Source organism: Nerophis lumbriciformis, linkage group LG39 (assembly GCF_033978685.3).
Source record: "Nerophis lumbriciformis linkage group LG39, RoL_Nlum_v2.1, whole genome shotgun sequence".
Classification (NCBI taxonomy): Eukaryota; Metazoa; Chordata; class Actinopteri; order Syngnathiformes; family Syngnathidae; genus Nerophis; species Nerophis lumbriciformis.
Genome location: NC_084586.2, coordinates 22,504,953 through 22,522,072, shown reverse-complemented (window position 1 = coordinate 22,522,072; position 17,120 = coordinate 22,504,953). Strand labels below are relative to the sequence as shown.

Here is a 17,120-nt window from a genome sequence, read left to right as displayed (position 1 = left end):
AAAAAAAAAAATTGTTTTTTAGACATGTATCTTGTGCGCAGCAGAAACTTTCTCGTGCGCACGAAAATGTTTCTCGTGCGCACGAGAAACATGTCTAAAAAAAATTAAGTTATAATTAAAAAAAAAAAAATGTAGACATGTATCTCGTGCGCACGAGATGCATTTCTAAAATAAATACATATATATATATAAAATTATACAAAAATACATTCCCCCATGTCCCTTTAGGGGCTCCGTAATATTCTATTACTGTTAAGCAAACTATGAATAATAAAACATGTGTCCTTTATCAAAGCTACACGTATGACAAAAAAGCGTGTGAAAATGAGTGGTATTCAGTGAGGTAAGATGAATGACAGTTCATTGCTCCTGCCAAATGAATTGCACTGAGTGGAGCGGATCACCACTCCAAGATGGCGGCCCCGCGTCTCGTCAGCGCCAGTAGGCAGTAGCGCTCCATGCTGCGTACCCTTAGAACATGTCTATGGTGGCTTGTACCAGTCTGCCCTCTGCCGGAGGAGAGACGCAACTTCCCCCGCCTTCAGCGCCGGAGAAGCGGACCGCGAATCCTCCACCGTCGCCCCGGCGACGAGAAGCGCGGCTTGCGGTGGTTATGACGTGGATCACCGCCCTCGCTCCCTGCCTCCCGAGCGCCAGTCGCGGCTGCTACTAAGCGAGCAGGAACCCTCTCCGGTGACCTGGTTAACATTGAAGGTGAGTTACGTCTCGTCGCCAACATACTTTGGTCAATAAGTTGTTTATTTACTTTACTTCAAGCTGCTTGACTAGCTAGCATGCTAGCGTCACCAATGCTAACTAGCGCTAACTGTGGCTAATGGCTAATGTTAAACAACACTCGCACTAACATGAGCGACTTTAGTGATAAGAAGTCGACTCGAAATCGATACTTTAACAAGTTAAAGTGGCCAACCAAGCGTTGGTTATGTAAATGTGATGTGATTATTATCGATCTGGCTACGATTAGCTGCTGCGATCATCTGTTGAGCCACATTCGCTCTTTTCCAATCGCAATCATTAAAACATGTCAATAATCATACTCATGCAAGAATAAAAGATGCTTTTTTTATGAGCCTTTTAGTCTGTGCTGTCTTACAGTATGTCCTGTGTATATTTCATGTATGTTTGCATGTCTCATGACCAGTGTTCGGTTAGTTACTAAAAACCAGTAACTAGTTACAGTTACTTAATTTCAAAAGTTACTCAGTTACTAACAGAGGTGGGTAGAGTAGCCAGAAATTGTACTCAAGTAAGAGTACTGTTACTTTAGAGATTTATTACTCAAGTAAAAGTAAGGAGTAGTCACCCAAATATTTACTTGAGTAAAAGTAAAAAGTATGTTGTGAAAAAACTACTCAAGTACTGAGTAACTGATGAGTAACATACACACACATATCATATATATACATATATACACACAAACATATATATAAATATATATATATATAAACACACACACACATATATATATTTATATATATATATATATATACACACACATATATATATATATATATATATATATATATATATATATATATATACACACACATGTATATATACATTGATATATACAGTATATAATTTATATTTATTTATTTTGCCGTTTTTGTTTACATGTTAAAGGTGTTTTAATGAATATACATGCATGTTTAACACATATAGATTCCTTTCTTTCATGAAGACAAGAATATAAGTTGGTGTATTACCTGATTCTGATGACTTGCATTGATTGTAATCAGACAGTAGTGATGATAACGTCCACGTTTTCAAATGGAGGAGAAAAAAAGTTCCTCCTTTCTGTCTAATACCACATGAAAGTGGTTGCTTTTTGGCATCTTATTTGTCCAGCTTCCATATTCGTTTTTATACACTTTACAAGAAATATATTGGCGTCAAACTCCGTAGCTTGCTAGCTTGTTTGCGCTGGCTTTCGGAGACTCTTGTTTTGAAAGCGCAGGCGCGATGGAGCGGCACTTTTATTGTGAAGACAGGAACGTCCTCATGTGCGGTCAGTCTTTAGGCTTTTGACGGGATGTACGGTTAAAATAAAAAAGTATCTTTTTTCCTTCACACTTTTGATTGATTGATTGGAACTTTTATTAGTAGATTGCACAGTACAGTACACATTCCGTACAATTGACCACTAAATGGTAACACCCCAATAAGTTTTTCAACTTGTTTAAGTCAGGTCATGTGACCACCTGGCTCTGTTTGATTGGTCCAACGTCACCAGTGACTGCATCTGATTGGTGGAACGAAGTGAAACGTCACCAGTAAGGCAGGCACTTTGAAGGTCTGTCTGACAGACCAAAACAAACAAAGCGTGCATTAACAGATCGATAAAAATTAGTAGCGAGTAGCGAGCTGAATGTAGATAAAAGTAGCGGAGTAAAAGTAGCGTTCCTTCTCTATAAATATACTTAAGTAAAAGTAAAAGTATGTTGCATTAAAACTACTCTTAGAAGTACAATTTATCCCAAAAGTTACTCAAGTAGATGTAACGGAGTAAATGTAGCGCGTTACTACCCACCTCTGGCTGTCTTACAGTATGTCCTCTATGTCCACCTCGCCTGTTTAAGGAGGTACTTGCTACTATTGGATCAAGTGTCCTTAACATTATCAATAGCAGCCTCTCTTCTGGAATAGTTCCAGTAGAGTTTAAACATGCAGTGGTACGACCTCTACTTAAAAAACCAAGCCTCGATCCCTCTCTCCTCTCTAACCTCAGACCTATCTCTAATCTTCCATACATTTCCAAAATATTAGAGAAGGTTGTCTACAGTCAGTTGTTGCCCTTCTTAGAGGATAATGGTATCACTGAGCTGTTCCAGTCCGGTTTTAAAGCCCTCCACAGCACAGAGTCAGCGCTTCTAAAAGTTTTTAACGATATCCTCCTCAACAGATTCTGGTAAATATGTTGTCCTGGTGCTTTTAGATCTGTCTGCTGCGTTCCACGCCACCTTAATCACTCGTCTTGAGAACTGTGTGGGCATTAAGGGCGCCGCCCTCAACTGGTTCCGGTCGTACCTAACCGACAGGAGTTTTTGTGTAAAAGTAGACAGTTTTATGTCATCCACAGCTCCTTTACCACATGGGGTACCCCAGGGCTCAATCCTTGCCCCAATTTTATTTGCGCTTTACCTTCTCCCCCTTGGTTCTATTTTTAGGAAGTACAGTATTGCATTTCATTTTTACGCTGATGATTGCCAGATTTATTTTCCCATGGCACAAAATAACACGGTTCAACGTCTTATTGACTGCCTGCACGACATCAAAGTCTGGCTTTCAGCTAACTTCCTGAGCCTAAATGAAGACAAAACAGAAGTTATGTTGTTCGGTCCAAGTCGCTCTACCTCCCCCAACGTTGACCTCGGCACTCTGACCCCGTATCTCAGCGACTCTGTCACAAACCTGGGGGTAAAGTTCCACTCAGATTTTAAATTCGAAAAACAAATCAGCAGCGTCGTTCAAAAAAGCTTTTATCAATTACGCCAAATAGCGAAAGTGAAACCGCTTCTATCAGGACATGATCTTGAGAAATTAATCCACGCCTTTATCTCGACTCGTCTTGATTACTGTAATGCCCTGTATGTTGGCATTAGCCAGGCCTCCCTCGCCCGCCTGCAGCTCGTGCAGAACTCTGCTGCTCGTCTGCTAACACAGACCCGCAGACGTGAGCACATCACCCCTATTTTAGCGTCCCTTCACTGACTCCCTGTGCGTTATCGAATACATTTTAAACTCCTTTTATTTGTTTTTAAATGTCTAAACAACCTCGCGCCAACCTATCTCTCCGACCTCCTTCAGCCTTACTGCCCCACCCGATCCTTAAGATCAGCCGATCAGCTGCTGTTGACGGTCCCTGACACAAGGCTGAAGCTTAGAGGTGACAGAGCTTTCGCCGTTGCTGCTCCCAAGCTCTGGAACGACCTACCTCTGAGTGTTAGACAAGCCTCCTCTCTTCCTGTTTTTAAATCTCTCTTAAAAACATACTTTTATTCCATGGCTTTTAACACTGAGTGATATCCATCCTGCAATGGCGCCCCATAATACACCTGCTGTGAACCTGTTTTTATTTATTCTATTTTTATTTATTTATTTTTTATCGTGTTCTGTTTGTGTTGTGTTGTGTTTGCTCGGTACTCGTTTTATCTTTTAACCTGCTCATTGTACAGCACTTTGGCTACCCCTGTGGTCAATTTTAAATGTGCTTTATAAATAAAGTTGATTTGATTTGATTTGATCTGTATATTTAATGTATGTTTGCATGTCTCATGACCAGTGTTCGGTTAGTTACTAAAAACCAGTAACTAGCTACAGTTACTCAATTTCAAAAGTAACTCAGTTACTAACTCAGTTACTTACACCAAAAAGTAATGCGTTACTGTGAAAATTAACTATTTAGTTACTTATTTTCTTCTTTTTTTTTTTAAAGCTCCCATTAATGCCCTTTTAGCCTTCATATCAGTACCGTACTGTTATTGCACTGGACAATAATACAATGTGTTGATCAACTTGACATGCATTTGCATCACTCAACTCTGCTAAGCAATGTGCTCTACATACAACACACAAAGTCTGCTAAACAATGTGCTCTACATACAACATACAAAGACAAAGATATGTTACAAAGGCCAATTTGTTTCTGGCCAAAACAAATCGACAAAACACACAAACAGTTAAAACAGTTGACACTTTCAAATACCTGGGCGTAACCTTGGACAATACACTCACCTTTGATCAGCACACCACGGACATTCAAAAAAGAAGTCAACAAAGACTGTCAGCCATCCGTAAACTTAAAGGACTATACGTTGCACCTCATCTCCTGTTATTACTTTACCAAAGCATTGTTCAAGCCATCCTTCTGTACTGTTCCACGTGTTTTTTCACCATGCTTTCTGTAACCAACCGGACCAAACTCACACACATTACAAACATAGCAGCTAAAATCATCGGCCTACCCACACCCAACATTTCAGACTTAAACCACAGGTCCATCACCCCACTGGCAAAAACAATAGCATACCTGCCAACTACTCCGGTTTTCCCGTAATTAGTACGGTTTTCATCAACCTATTCCGGGTTACGGTTGCAGTGATAAAAAATACGGTTTTTCATTAATTAAAAAAACAATTTTTTTTAAAAGTTTTATTCACGAAATCGCGTAACAACAATGACAATCGACACTGCTTCCCGTAACTTCCTATCGAGCCATTCCGAATGCCATGCGCGAGGCTATTTATAGCACCGCTGCCAAGCACGAGGCACCAGTTGCCATTGTTTCCAAACGAGCGAACGATCATCGAATCAGCCGGAGAAAAATCGCAAACGAGTCTTAAACCGAAAAGAAAACTGCAGTCATTCCGTGAAGAATATTCAAAAGCCTATCCGGGAATAATTATCCGTTCCAAAAAGGGTGAAAACTACGCGAATTGCACCTTGTGCAGACAAGATTTTTTCGATCGGACACGGAGGAATTAGCGATGTAAAAGACCACGTTGGGACAAAAAAACACAAGTCTAATGCCGTTGCTAGCGATACAAGTGGAAAACTTTCAACGTTTTTCGTCGCCCAAACAGATTCTTTGGATGTGATAAATGCCAAAGTTTTATTTACAGAGGCAATAATTGAGCAAACAAAAAGGTAATGACACCAATGTTATCTATTGGAATTGTTTAGTACTGTTATACTGTTAAAAGTGTTTATACTATTTATGCTTTCAAGTCCAAGTTGAAGAAATCTTGTTAAATGTTGACAGCATAACTACCAAAATACAGAAGTATGTCCTTAATATTTTTGCAGTGCTATTTCTGTTGAAAAGTTCAAATGATTACATTAGAGATGTGATGTGCCACTTTTCAAGTGTCTGATGGCTTCAATTAATTTTCATTCATTTTTCATATTTTGAATTCTTTTGAAAGGCTTACAAAAAAACTACATTTGAATTGTAATTCCATGCTATTGACAGGACTATTAATTTTAATGAAGTTAGCTTACCATGTTTACAGTATGATAATTGTGATAGAAATGTGAATTTTAGGCACAGAATATTTTTTACAATTGAACAAGGCAGTAGATTATACAAGCTTGGACAGAAAGTTAATAATGACACCAATTTTTTTTTTAATGGAATTGTTTAGTACTGTTTTACCATTTGTTTACTGTAAAAAGTGTTTATACTTTCAATGAACAAATTGAAGTCTTGTGAAAGGTTGACAGGATAACTGGCATTAACTGTCAAAATAATTTCAAACTATTGAAGTTAGCTTACAGAATAAACATGTCAATCAACCCATATGATTTTTGCTGTAATATTTTTGTTTTGAAAAGTCACTGTGACTGATAGAAAAGTGATGGTTTTAGCAACATTTTAACCTGTCTGAATGCTAATAATCATTTTGCGTCGGGGGGCGAAGCCTGAACCCTCCACCAGGACTTTGTCCTAGATCTACCAGGGCCTGCGGCCCTTGGACCCTGGCTACTAGGTTTTTCTGATTTCAAAAGTTGGCAGGTATGCAATAGTCCAGGATATCACTCACCCACTACACAAATACATCATCCCACTACCATCAGGGCGCAGGTACAGAACTATCAAATTCCGGAGGGCCCGCCTCAGGAAAAGCCTGATCCCTGCAGCTATAGCCGCCCTTAACAGCAGGACCGGCCGACCCGTTTGACAAGCCTGTAAATGTGTGTTGGTCATGTATGATGTCTTTTTCTTATTTTTTTTTTGTGTGTGACGTGTAATGTCTAGTGTTTAAATGTACGGCAGTGACAATGAATTTCCCCAAGGGGACCAATAAATCTAAATCTAAAATCTAAAATAGCTGCAACATAACATATGTAAGTAACAAACAGCATAATAAGAGCATAGCTGTAAAGCAAGAAAGGCACACACTACATACACAAAGCCTAACCGGGCATTTTTTCCTCAAGAAATTCCGACACAAAATCATGTCTGAAGCCCAGAACACTCTACACATTTCCCCAGTTTTAGTTTAGAGATAAGGAAAGATTGCCCTGGCCCACTAGGATCCCTTTTATACTTTATAGTCTATACATTTAGAGTGATGTGATAATCAAACACTCTAAAAGTCTAGAATGAAAGAGTATAAAAGAGATAGTAGGCTAATATAGCTAATATAGACACTTACATCATGTGTTGCCTTCATTATAACACTTATATAAGGCTTTTAAGTTTTTGTGGCTTCAGACAGATTTTGTTGTTGTTGTATTTTAGATCCAAAATGTCTGCTTGAACATTTAGTGTTGCCAAGCCCTGCACGAGTGGACTAGTGCACTAGTGGACTAGTGGACTAGTGGACTAGTAGACTAGTGGTATGGTGACAATGTAGTGGACTAGTAGACTAATAATAATAATAATAACTGGGATTTATATAGCGCTTTTCTAAGTACCCAAAGTCGCTTTACACGTAGAACCCTTTAATCATTCACACCTGGTGGTGGTAAGCTACTTTCATAGCCACAGCGGTATGGTGACAAGCCTTGTGTGTTGTGTTGTTTCCCAGAGGAGGAGTCCTGCCTGCCAACACTGATGACAAGTTAGCTGTGGTGGACGTGCAGAAAAAGCCGGTTTGTCGGCCATGAGGAGACGGTGATCGTGTGGAGGACAGAATGGGCCGGAGCGTCCTCTCCACCGCCGTGCTCTACGGCTCCTTGGCCCTCTTCACCTCCGTCCTCCACAATGTCTTCCTGCTCTACTACGTGGACACCTTTGTGTCCGTCTACAAGATCGACAAGGTCTCCTTCTGGGTGGGCGAGGTAGGTGGCATGAAGATGTAGTCGGGTATGGAGCGCCCCTTTTTCACTTTGTCTTCACAGACCGTGTTCCTGCTCTGGAACAGTTTCAATGATCCTCTCTTCGGGTGGCTGAGTGACCGCACCTTCCTCAGCTCTCCTCAGTGAGTGTCTGCACCCTGGCCTGCCTCCACCACACTTACTGCATCAGCACTATTTGCTCTCCAGGTTACATAAAGGGCCACAATGTGTTTGCTCAGTGTCAGACTTGCTCCAACAGCAGTTCCACTTTAAGTCTGCCAGGTGGCGCTAACAAGCGTTTCAAGGTCTTGTCTTACTCCTTGTTATTGAGGGCCACCTCGCAATTATGGCTGCCCTCAAAGTGCCTGTTACGCTGCATTTGGACATCTTTATAAACCAGGGGTGTCCATTACGTCAATATAAAGGTTTATTTGAAATAGGGACAGATACAGAAACATAGATAACTGAAACACTTATCCAATGTACGCATCATAGTGCATCCATCCATCCATCCATCTTCTTCCGCTTATCCGAGGTCGGGTCACAGGGAAGCCCAGACTTCCCTCTCCCCAGCCACTTCGTCCAGCTCCTCCCGGGGGACCCCGAGGCGTTCCCAGGCCAGTCGGGAGACATAGTCTTCCCAACGTGTCCTGGGTCTTCCCCGTGGCCTCCTACCAATCGGACGTGCCCTAAACACCTCCCTAGGGAGGCGCTCGGGTGGCATCCTGACCAGATGCCCGAACCACCTCATCTGGCTCCTCTCCATGTGGAGGAGCAGCGGCTTTACTTTGAGTTCCCCCCGGATGACAGAGCTTCTCACCCTATCTCTAAGGGAGAGACCCGTCACCTGACGGAGGAAACTCATTTCGGCCGCTTGTACCCGTGATCTTGTCCTTTCGGTCATAACCCAAAGCTCATGACCATAGGTGAGGATGGGAACGTAGATCGACCGGTAAATCGAGAGCTTTGCCTCCTGTCTCAGCTCCTTCTTCACCACAACGGATCGATACAGCGTCCGCTAGAGATGCGCGGATAGGCAATTATTTCATCCGCAACCGCATCAGAAAGTCGTCAACCATCCGCCATCCACCCGATCTAACATTTGATCAGAACCGCACCCGCCCATTGTTATATATCTAATATAGACGATGCAAGGCATTAGTGAGGTTGTAAAGCTTTTGCCTGTTAAAGAAAGGAGACTGATCCAATGCAGCACAGACATTCGCGTGCCACGCTTTCACGACCCAGACGCACACCAGTGCGCAATCATATGGGAGCCGCGCTGAGCGCACCTCCAAGCGCGTCTCGCTGCCGGCGACGGCCGGGTATGGGCCCGACGCTCCAGCGCCATCCATTTTCAGGGCTAGTTGATTCGGCAGGTGGGTTGTTACACATTCCTTAGCGGGTTCCAACTTCCATGGCCACCGTCCTGCTGTCTATATCAACCAGGGTGAGCCCCACCCCTTTCGTGAGCGCACTGCGCGCGGAGTGACCCCTGTTACGCGCCCCCGGCAACGGGGGTGGCGGGCAGGTAAGCTGCGCAGGCGGAGCGCGCAGAGTGACCCCTGTTACGAGCCCCCGGCCACGGGGGTGGCGGGCAGGTAAGCTGCGCAGGCGGAGCGCGCAGAGTGACCCCTGTTACGAGCCCCCGGCCACGGGGGTGGCGGGCAGGTAAGCTGCTTACCTGCTGCGCGTGACGCCGGCCGCGGCGAAGGCGGACGAGGCGGGGTGTCGGCGCGGTGGTGACCCTGGACGTGCGTCGGGCCCTTCTCGCGGATCGCCTCAGCTACGGCTCCCGGTGGGGCCCTCTCGGGGGAAGGGGCCTCGGTCCCGGACCCCGGCGAGGCGTCCCTTCTCCGCTCCGTAAAAGTGTCCATCTCTTTTTTTTTTTTTCTTCTTCTGTTGTGGCATATGCTGCAGGTGCCTGCTCGTTTCTCGTATGTGGGTAACAACATTTAACTATGTATATATATTTACCAATTGGTTTAACTGCCACCCGCCTGAATCTATTTAAAATCTAATTTTTTAAATTTCATCCGCCCGATCCGCGGATAATCCGCGGACTCCGCGGTTGTGCCCGCAAACCGCGCATCTCTAGCGTCCGCATTACTGAAGACGCCGCACCGATCCGCCTGTCGATCTCACCATCCACTCTTCCCTCACTCGTGAACAAGACTCCGAGGTACTTGAACTCCTCCACTTGGGGCAAGATCTCCTCCCCAACCCGGAAATGGCACTCCACCCTTTTCCGGGCGAGAACCATGGACTCGGACTTGGAGGTGCTGATTCTCATCCCAGTCGCTTCACACTCGGCTGCGAACCGATCCAGTGAGAGCTGAAGATCCTGGCCAGATGAAGCCATCAGGACCACATCATGTTTAAAAAGCAGAGACCTAATCCTGCAGCCACCAAACCAGATCCCCTCAACGCCTTGACTGCGCCTAGAAATTCTGTCCATAAAAGTTCAGAACAGAATGGGTGACAAAGGGCAGCCTTGGCGGAGTCCAACCCTCACCGGAAACGAGTCCGACTTACTGCCGGCAATGCGAACCAAGCTCTGACACTGATCATACAGGGAGCGAACCGCCACAATCAGACAGTCCGTTACCCCATACTCTCTGAGCACTCCCCACAGGACTTCCCGAGGGACACGGTCGAATGCCTTCTCCAAGTCCACAAAGCACATGTAGACTGGTTGGGCAAACTCCCATGCACCCTCAAGGACCCTGCCCAGAGTATAGAGCTGGTCCACAGTTCCACGACCAGGACCAAAACCACACTGTTCCTCCTGAATCCGAGGTTGGACTATCCGGCGTAGCCTCCTCTCCAGTACACCTGAATAGACCTTACCGGGAAGGCTGAGGAGTGTGATCCCACCATAGTTAGAACACACCCTCCGGTTCCCCTTCTTAAAGAGAGGAACCACCACCTACGCATCATAGTGTTTGTAGCCAAAGCTAGTTGGTCCCCAACAAAAACAACAACAACAACACGGATCTAACATCATTAAAAATAGGAAAATAAAAAGAATAAGGCAAAGAGGAGTCGATTATAATGATAATAGTACCGTATTTTTCGGACTATAAGTCACACCGGCCGAAAATGCACAATAAAGAAGGAAAAAAACATATATAAGTCGCACTGGAGTATAAGTCGCATTTTTTGGGGAAATTTATTTGATAAAAGCCAACAGCAAGAATAGACATTTGAAAGGCAATATAGAATAAATGAAGAATAGTGAACAACAGGCTGAATAAGTGTACGTTATATGAGGCATAAATAACCAACTGGTATGTTAACGTAACATATTATGGTAAGAGTCATTCAAATAACTATAACATATTAGGGATGTCCCAATCCAGGTTTTTGCACTTCCGAGCCGATACCGATATTGTTTTTGCATTTCCGATCCGATACCGATACTGACCGATACCGATACTGACCGATACTGGCCTATCCGAGCATGTATTAAAGTTTAAAATTATTTAGCCTACTTAGTTGTCAGAATCATGTTGAAAAGGGTTTTAGTACTCTTGATAACAACTAGCCAGCTAAATTAGGGGAGTTTGAATAATACACAATGGTTGGTAACAAGAAACTGACCTGTTTATTCAAGGATAAACACAAAATACACACAATTATAGATGAACTAGGGCTGGGCGATATGGCCTTTTTTTAATATTGCCATATTTTAAGGCCATATTGCGATACACAATATATATCTCGATATTTTGCCTTAGCCTTGAATGAACACTTGATGCATATAATCACAGCAGTATGATGATTCTATGTGTTTTGATTGATTGATTGAGACTTTTATTAGTAGGTTGCACAGTGAAGTACATATTCCGTACAATTGACCACTAAATGGTAACACCCCAATAAGTTTTTCAACTTGTTTAAGTCGGGGTCCACTTAAATTGATTCATGATACAGATATATACTATCAGATATATACTATCATCATAATACAGTCATCACACAAGATCATCACATTGAATTATTTACATTATTTATAATCCAGGGTGTGGAGGGGGGCGCCGGATGTAAGTGTCAAAAAGACAGCCAAAAGAGTTTGATATGAGAATAAATCTAAAGTTAAAATATAGGGTAGAAATGCACCCAATTGCAGGAAATGTAGTCTTGATTTTCAAAATGTTCTTTCAAGGCTTGCATGTCTACATTAAAACATTCTTCTTCATACTGCATTAATATATGCTACTTTTAAACTTTCATGCAGAGAAGGAAATCACAACTAAAAAAAATCACTAATTTTTTCATACGGTGTTGATGTGGAAATTTTTGCCTCTGCATTTTGATGGTGTGGACGTGTGGCACCGAATGGAGATAAGCGTCTCGACAGACGTCACAATATTTGAACAATGATGACGAAAACTGTTTTCTCTGTCGTGTCCGTGTGTCGAAAATTGTTATGCGCTTATTTTTTTATTTGATTTTGTGCGTGGCATAGATTTGCTATGCGCAGAGGACGCTTAAACAGTGCGCAATTGCACAGGCGAGCACCTTAGAGGGAGCGTTGCTCGCACGGCTGCGCTAGCATCACAGCTAACGTTAGCCATGCTGCTACCTCTCTGCTCGGGGAGGACGTATACGTATGTGACGTATGAGGTGACAGTATGTGACGTGTGTAAGAAGGTGCACTTGCTGTCTGTGAGAGGGAGACACAGGAAAGAGTGAGAAGAGCCTGTCGTGTAATGCCAGCAGCTAAAAGCAACTGCGTGAGAATCCACAGACCTGTGGATGTGTTGAAGGTGTGCTGGAAAATGCGGAACGGAAATTAGGGAGCAGCAGAAAAGTGGAATGTATTATTTAAATCGGTGCGTTGGAAAACACGGACCAGAGTTTTTTTTAAACTGGATCTGGATCAGCATTTTCCCATGCCTTGTCGATACGCAATTTTTGGCAAATATCGGCAGCCGATCCGATCCAAATATCGGATCGGGACATCCCTATTACATATAGAACATGCTATACGTTTACCAAACAATCTGTCGCTAAATCCCATGAAATCTTATACGTCTAGTCTCTTACGTGAATGAGATCAATAATATTATTTGATATTTTACGCTAATGTGTTCATCATTTCACACATAAGTCGCTCCTGAGTATAAGTCGCACCCCCGGCCAAACTATGAAAAAAACTGCCACTTATAGTCCGAAAAATAGGGTAATAATACAGACAAAGTGCAAACTAGATAAAAGCCAATAATAATAATAATAATAATAACACAGACAGAGTGCAGACTAGATAAAAAACAATTAGTAAAAACTAAACATGGGAACACAATCGTTGCTCAACTAGCCACAATTGTTTAGTTTTTTTGCAAGTGACAAGTGCAGGTATACTTTTCAAAGTGTCAGGCAGAGAGTTCCATAGTTGTGCTCCTTTTATTGAAAAGGCAGTCCGGGCAAAAGATGTTCTACGGAATGGAACGCAACAGTTGCCTTTTGACGTTGCTCGGGTGGTAGATCTGGTACCACTTTGTAGTGGTACTAAGGCACAGCCCACGTGCTCCTCTATTTATTTGGGAGGTCCCTGGTTACATCACTGAGGCTTCTTCCGAAGGAAGGGGGGGTAATTTCAGCAGCCCCAGTTAGACACAATATATGATTATTCAGAAATGGAAATGTGCTGACACTCGTGATATCGCCCTGTCTCTGCTTTGTCTGCGTCACGGTACTCGATGTTCGCCCTTGGCAGTCAGCAGGCCGGGTCTGGACACAAACACTGATACGAGACCACTCGCAATCCACGATTGCAAGTTGTCCCTTTGCACGGATAGAAAAGTACAACTTCAGCACAATTGATAATAACTATAGCAACGGCCTTTAAGCATAAGAGTTGTGTCACGTTCAAACACTGAAGACATCTATTAAACAAGACAAAAGGCAAGGAATCAAACAGAGACAGAATTCAATTTGGACTCAATATTGAGGAGAGACATGGCCACTGCACTCTCTGTACAGTCCTGCACCACGCTCTGCCGAAAAAGGTTTTCGTCTCCTCTTTTATTTAAATATTCAATGTTCACGCACCAACACATGTCTCAGCAGGAATGGGAAGTATGTAAAACAGTCATTGTTTTCGGTCACATTGAAGACCAAGAAGAGGATGTCTCGGGCTTGGGCTCTTCCTGGATCCAGCTGGGGCAGGTGTTCGAGGACAATGGATAACCCCTCCCGTCTCCTGACCACACCTGCGTCAAGAGGGCAGCGGGTCGTAAATAGCGTTGACCTCGGTTACCAAATAGTTGGAAGAGAGTTTGTGAAATACTTCAAAGAGAGTTTGTTAAATACTTCAAAGAGAGTTCCTCTGGAAGTTGAGCCGATCCTGCCATCTGTCCGTGTTAAAATCACAGTGGCGTTTCACGAGCCTTCTTCCTCTTGGTAGGCCTCGAAAGACAGCCTTCATCTTCTTATCAGGAACATAATGTAATACAATGTTTCTTTTGTGATAACTTACAAACAATTATTCCAACAAGTTGTGTGATAACTTACACATAATTATTCTAACACTTTTATCATCCGTATGTTGGTCCCTCTCTGGGTGATGTCTTAGTAATACATCTATATTTCTTCTCATATTTTTGCGATGGCCCGGTAGTGTCCCAAAGATCAACTGGTTGATCGGGATTGACGAGTTGGCAACCCCTGGTTTAAAACATCACTACTTATCACGCATGTCTACAGTAGCTTGTGTGCCTAGCTGCTAACTCCCATAGCATGTTTACCTTTTGTAAATGACTGGACTAATGACCGTATGTGCAACTCTGTCTGTGTGTTGTGGTCCAGGCCCGGCTCCCAGGTCACGTCCCCAGAGGTGGTTCTGAAGCGGCTGAAGGCGCTGTCCACCAACGGGCCTCTCCTGGCCCTCTCCTTCCTGGCCTTCTGGGTGGCGTGGGCCAGCCCGGGCCTGCAGTTCCTGCTGTGCCTGTGCCTGTACGACGGCTTCCTCACCATGGTGGACCTCCACCACAGCGCCCTGCTGGCCGACCTGGCCGTGTCCGCCGCCGACCGCACGCGCCTCAACTTCCACTGCTCGGCCTTCAGCGCCCTGGGCTCGCTGTCCGTCTTCCTGTCCTACTCCTTCTGGGACAAGGAGGACTTCCACGCCTTCCGCCTCTTCTGCCTGGCCCTGGCCGCCTTCTCCATCCTGGGCTTCTTCCTCGTCTCCGGGTTGCTACGGCGACGTTTTGAGAAAGAAGTCCGTCCAAGATACGAGGAGGCTCTGGCGCTCAAAGAGTAAGTGACGAAGGCGAATCTTTATTACAAAGTTTGTCTTCTAATCTTCTGTGTGGCAGGCTGAGTGTGGGCAACGCCCCTTTCACCTCTCCTGAGCACCCCGTCACCATCCAGCAGTACCTCAAGCAGCTGTCCAGACACAAGAACTTCATGTGGTTCGTGTCCATGAACCTCATTCAGGTGATCTTTCCTCACTTCAATCCTTTTACTACTACTATTTAGGGTTGTACAGTATGCATACCTGCCAACTACTCCGGTTTTCCCGTAATTAGTACGGTTTTCATCAACCTATTCCGGGTTACGGTTGCAGTGATAAAAAAATACGTTTTTTCATTAAGTAAAAAAAAAAAAGGGTGAAAACTACGCGAATTGCACCTTGTGCAGACAAGATTTTTCGATCGGACACGGAGGAATTAGCGATGTAAAAGACCACGTTGGGACAAAAAAACACAAGTCTAATGCCGTTGCTAGCGATACAAGTGGAAAACTTTCAACGTTTTTCGTCGCCCAAACAGATTCTTTGGATGTGATAAATGCCGAAGTTTTATTTACGGAGGCAATAATTGAGCATGGACTTCCAATCGCACTGGCTGATCACATGGGACAGTTAAATGTTTGTAATGCAACCTTTAAAAATCATTACACGGTGATCGCGGTCCCAAAAATAAACTTTTCTTGCATGATAATGTCCAGAAAAACTCACTTTATATTACTATAGAGTCCTTTTAACAAATGAGTTTGATGGTTTATCACAAACCTTAAATGAAAGAAGTCCTTTGTTCTCCTGCACCATGCATGCACTTTGGCCTTGCTTCGTGTTTGGTGCGCAATCCTGTCGGCTGTATTTCACAGCACGTCTTTGACAACTTGAAGTGGCATAAAACATTTAAAACAAAGGGGTTATAGGAACAATCACTTTCAGTGTTTTATGCCACTTCAAGTTGTCAAAGACGGTATGCTGGTGCCCGACTGCCACAAGTGGAACAAACATTTGAAACAAAGGGGTTATAGGAACAATCACTTTCAGTGTTTTATGCCACTTCAAGTAAACTTATCATAAAGTTACCATATCATTTTTGCAGTATGATCAATCTGATAGAATACATTTGGATTTTAGCCACAAAAAGGTAATGACACCAATGTTATCTATTGGAATTGTTTAGTACTGTTATACTGTTAAAAGTGTTTATACTATTTATGCTTTCAAGTCCAAGTTGAAGAAATCTTGTTAAATGTTGACAGCATAACTACCAAAATACAGAAGTATGTCCTTAATATTTTTGCAGTGCTATTTCTGTTGAAAAGTTCAAATGATTACATTAGAGATGTGATGTGACACTTTTCAAGTGTCTGATGGCTTCAATTAATTTTCATTCATTTTTCATATTTTGAATTCTTTTGAAAGGCTTACAAAAAAACTACATTTGAAGTGTAATTCCATGCTATTGACAGGACTATTAATTTTAATGAAGTTAGCTTACCATGTTTACAGTATGATAATTGTGATAGAAATGTGAATTTTAGGCACAGAATATTTTTTACAATTGAATAAGGCAGTAGATTATACAAGCTTGGACAGAAAGTTAATAATGACACCAATTTTTTTTTTAATGGAATTGTTTAGTACTGTTTTACCATTTGTTTACTGTAAAAAGTGTTTATACTTTCAATTAACAAATTGAAGTCTTGTGAAAGGTTGACAGGATAACTGGCATTAACTGTCAAAATAATTTCAAACTATTGAAGTTAGCTTACAGAATAAACATGTCAATCAACCCATATGATTTTTGCTGTAATATTTTTGTTTTGAAAAGTCACTGTGACTGATAGAAAAGTGATGGTTTTAGCAACATTTTAACCTGTCTGAATGCAATCAATCATTTTGTGTCGGGGGGCGAAGCCCTGAACCCTCCACCAGGACTTTGTCCTGGACCTACCGGGGCCTGCGGCCCTTGGACCCTGGCTACTAGGTTTTTCTGATTTCAAAAGTTGGCAGGTATGAGTATGCCAGTACTAGTATAGTACCGCGACACTAATGATGCATATTCGGTACT

General features: G+C 42.9%; 1 protein-coding gene across 2 annotated transcripts in view; it reads left to right on the top strand.

Annotated features, from left to right (window-relative positions):
- Window positions 1-589: 589 nt before the first annotated feature.
- The window catches only part of mfsd13a (major facilitator superfamily domain containing 13A), a 31,055-nt gene continuing 14,524 nt past the window's right edge, over window positions 590-17,120 (top strand). The window contains exons 1-5 of one of the 2 annotated variants that reach the window (XM_072912701.1): window positions 590-714; window positions 7,554-7,806; window positions 7,867-7,946; window positions 14,617-15,066; window positions 15,126-15,246. In XM_072912701.1, coding sequence (XP_072768802.1) covers window positions 7,660-7,806; window positions 7,867-7,946; window positions 14,617-15,066; window positions 15,126-15,246 — 798 coding nt within the window. In that variant the 5' untranslated portion in view covers window positions 590-714; window positions 7,554-7,659. Of the gene's footprint in view, window positions 715-7,553; window positions 7,807-7,866; window positions 7,947-14,616; window positions 15,067-15,125; window positions 15,247-17,120 lie in introns of those variants that run through there. The other variant, XM_072912702.1, reaches the window with a different exon arrangement.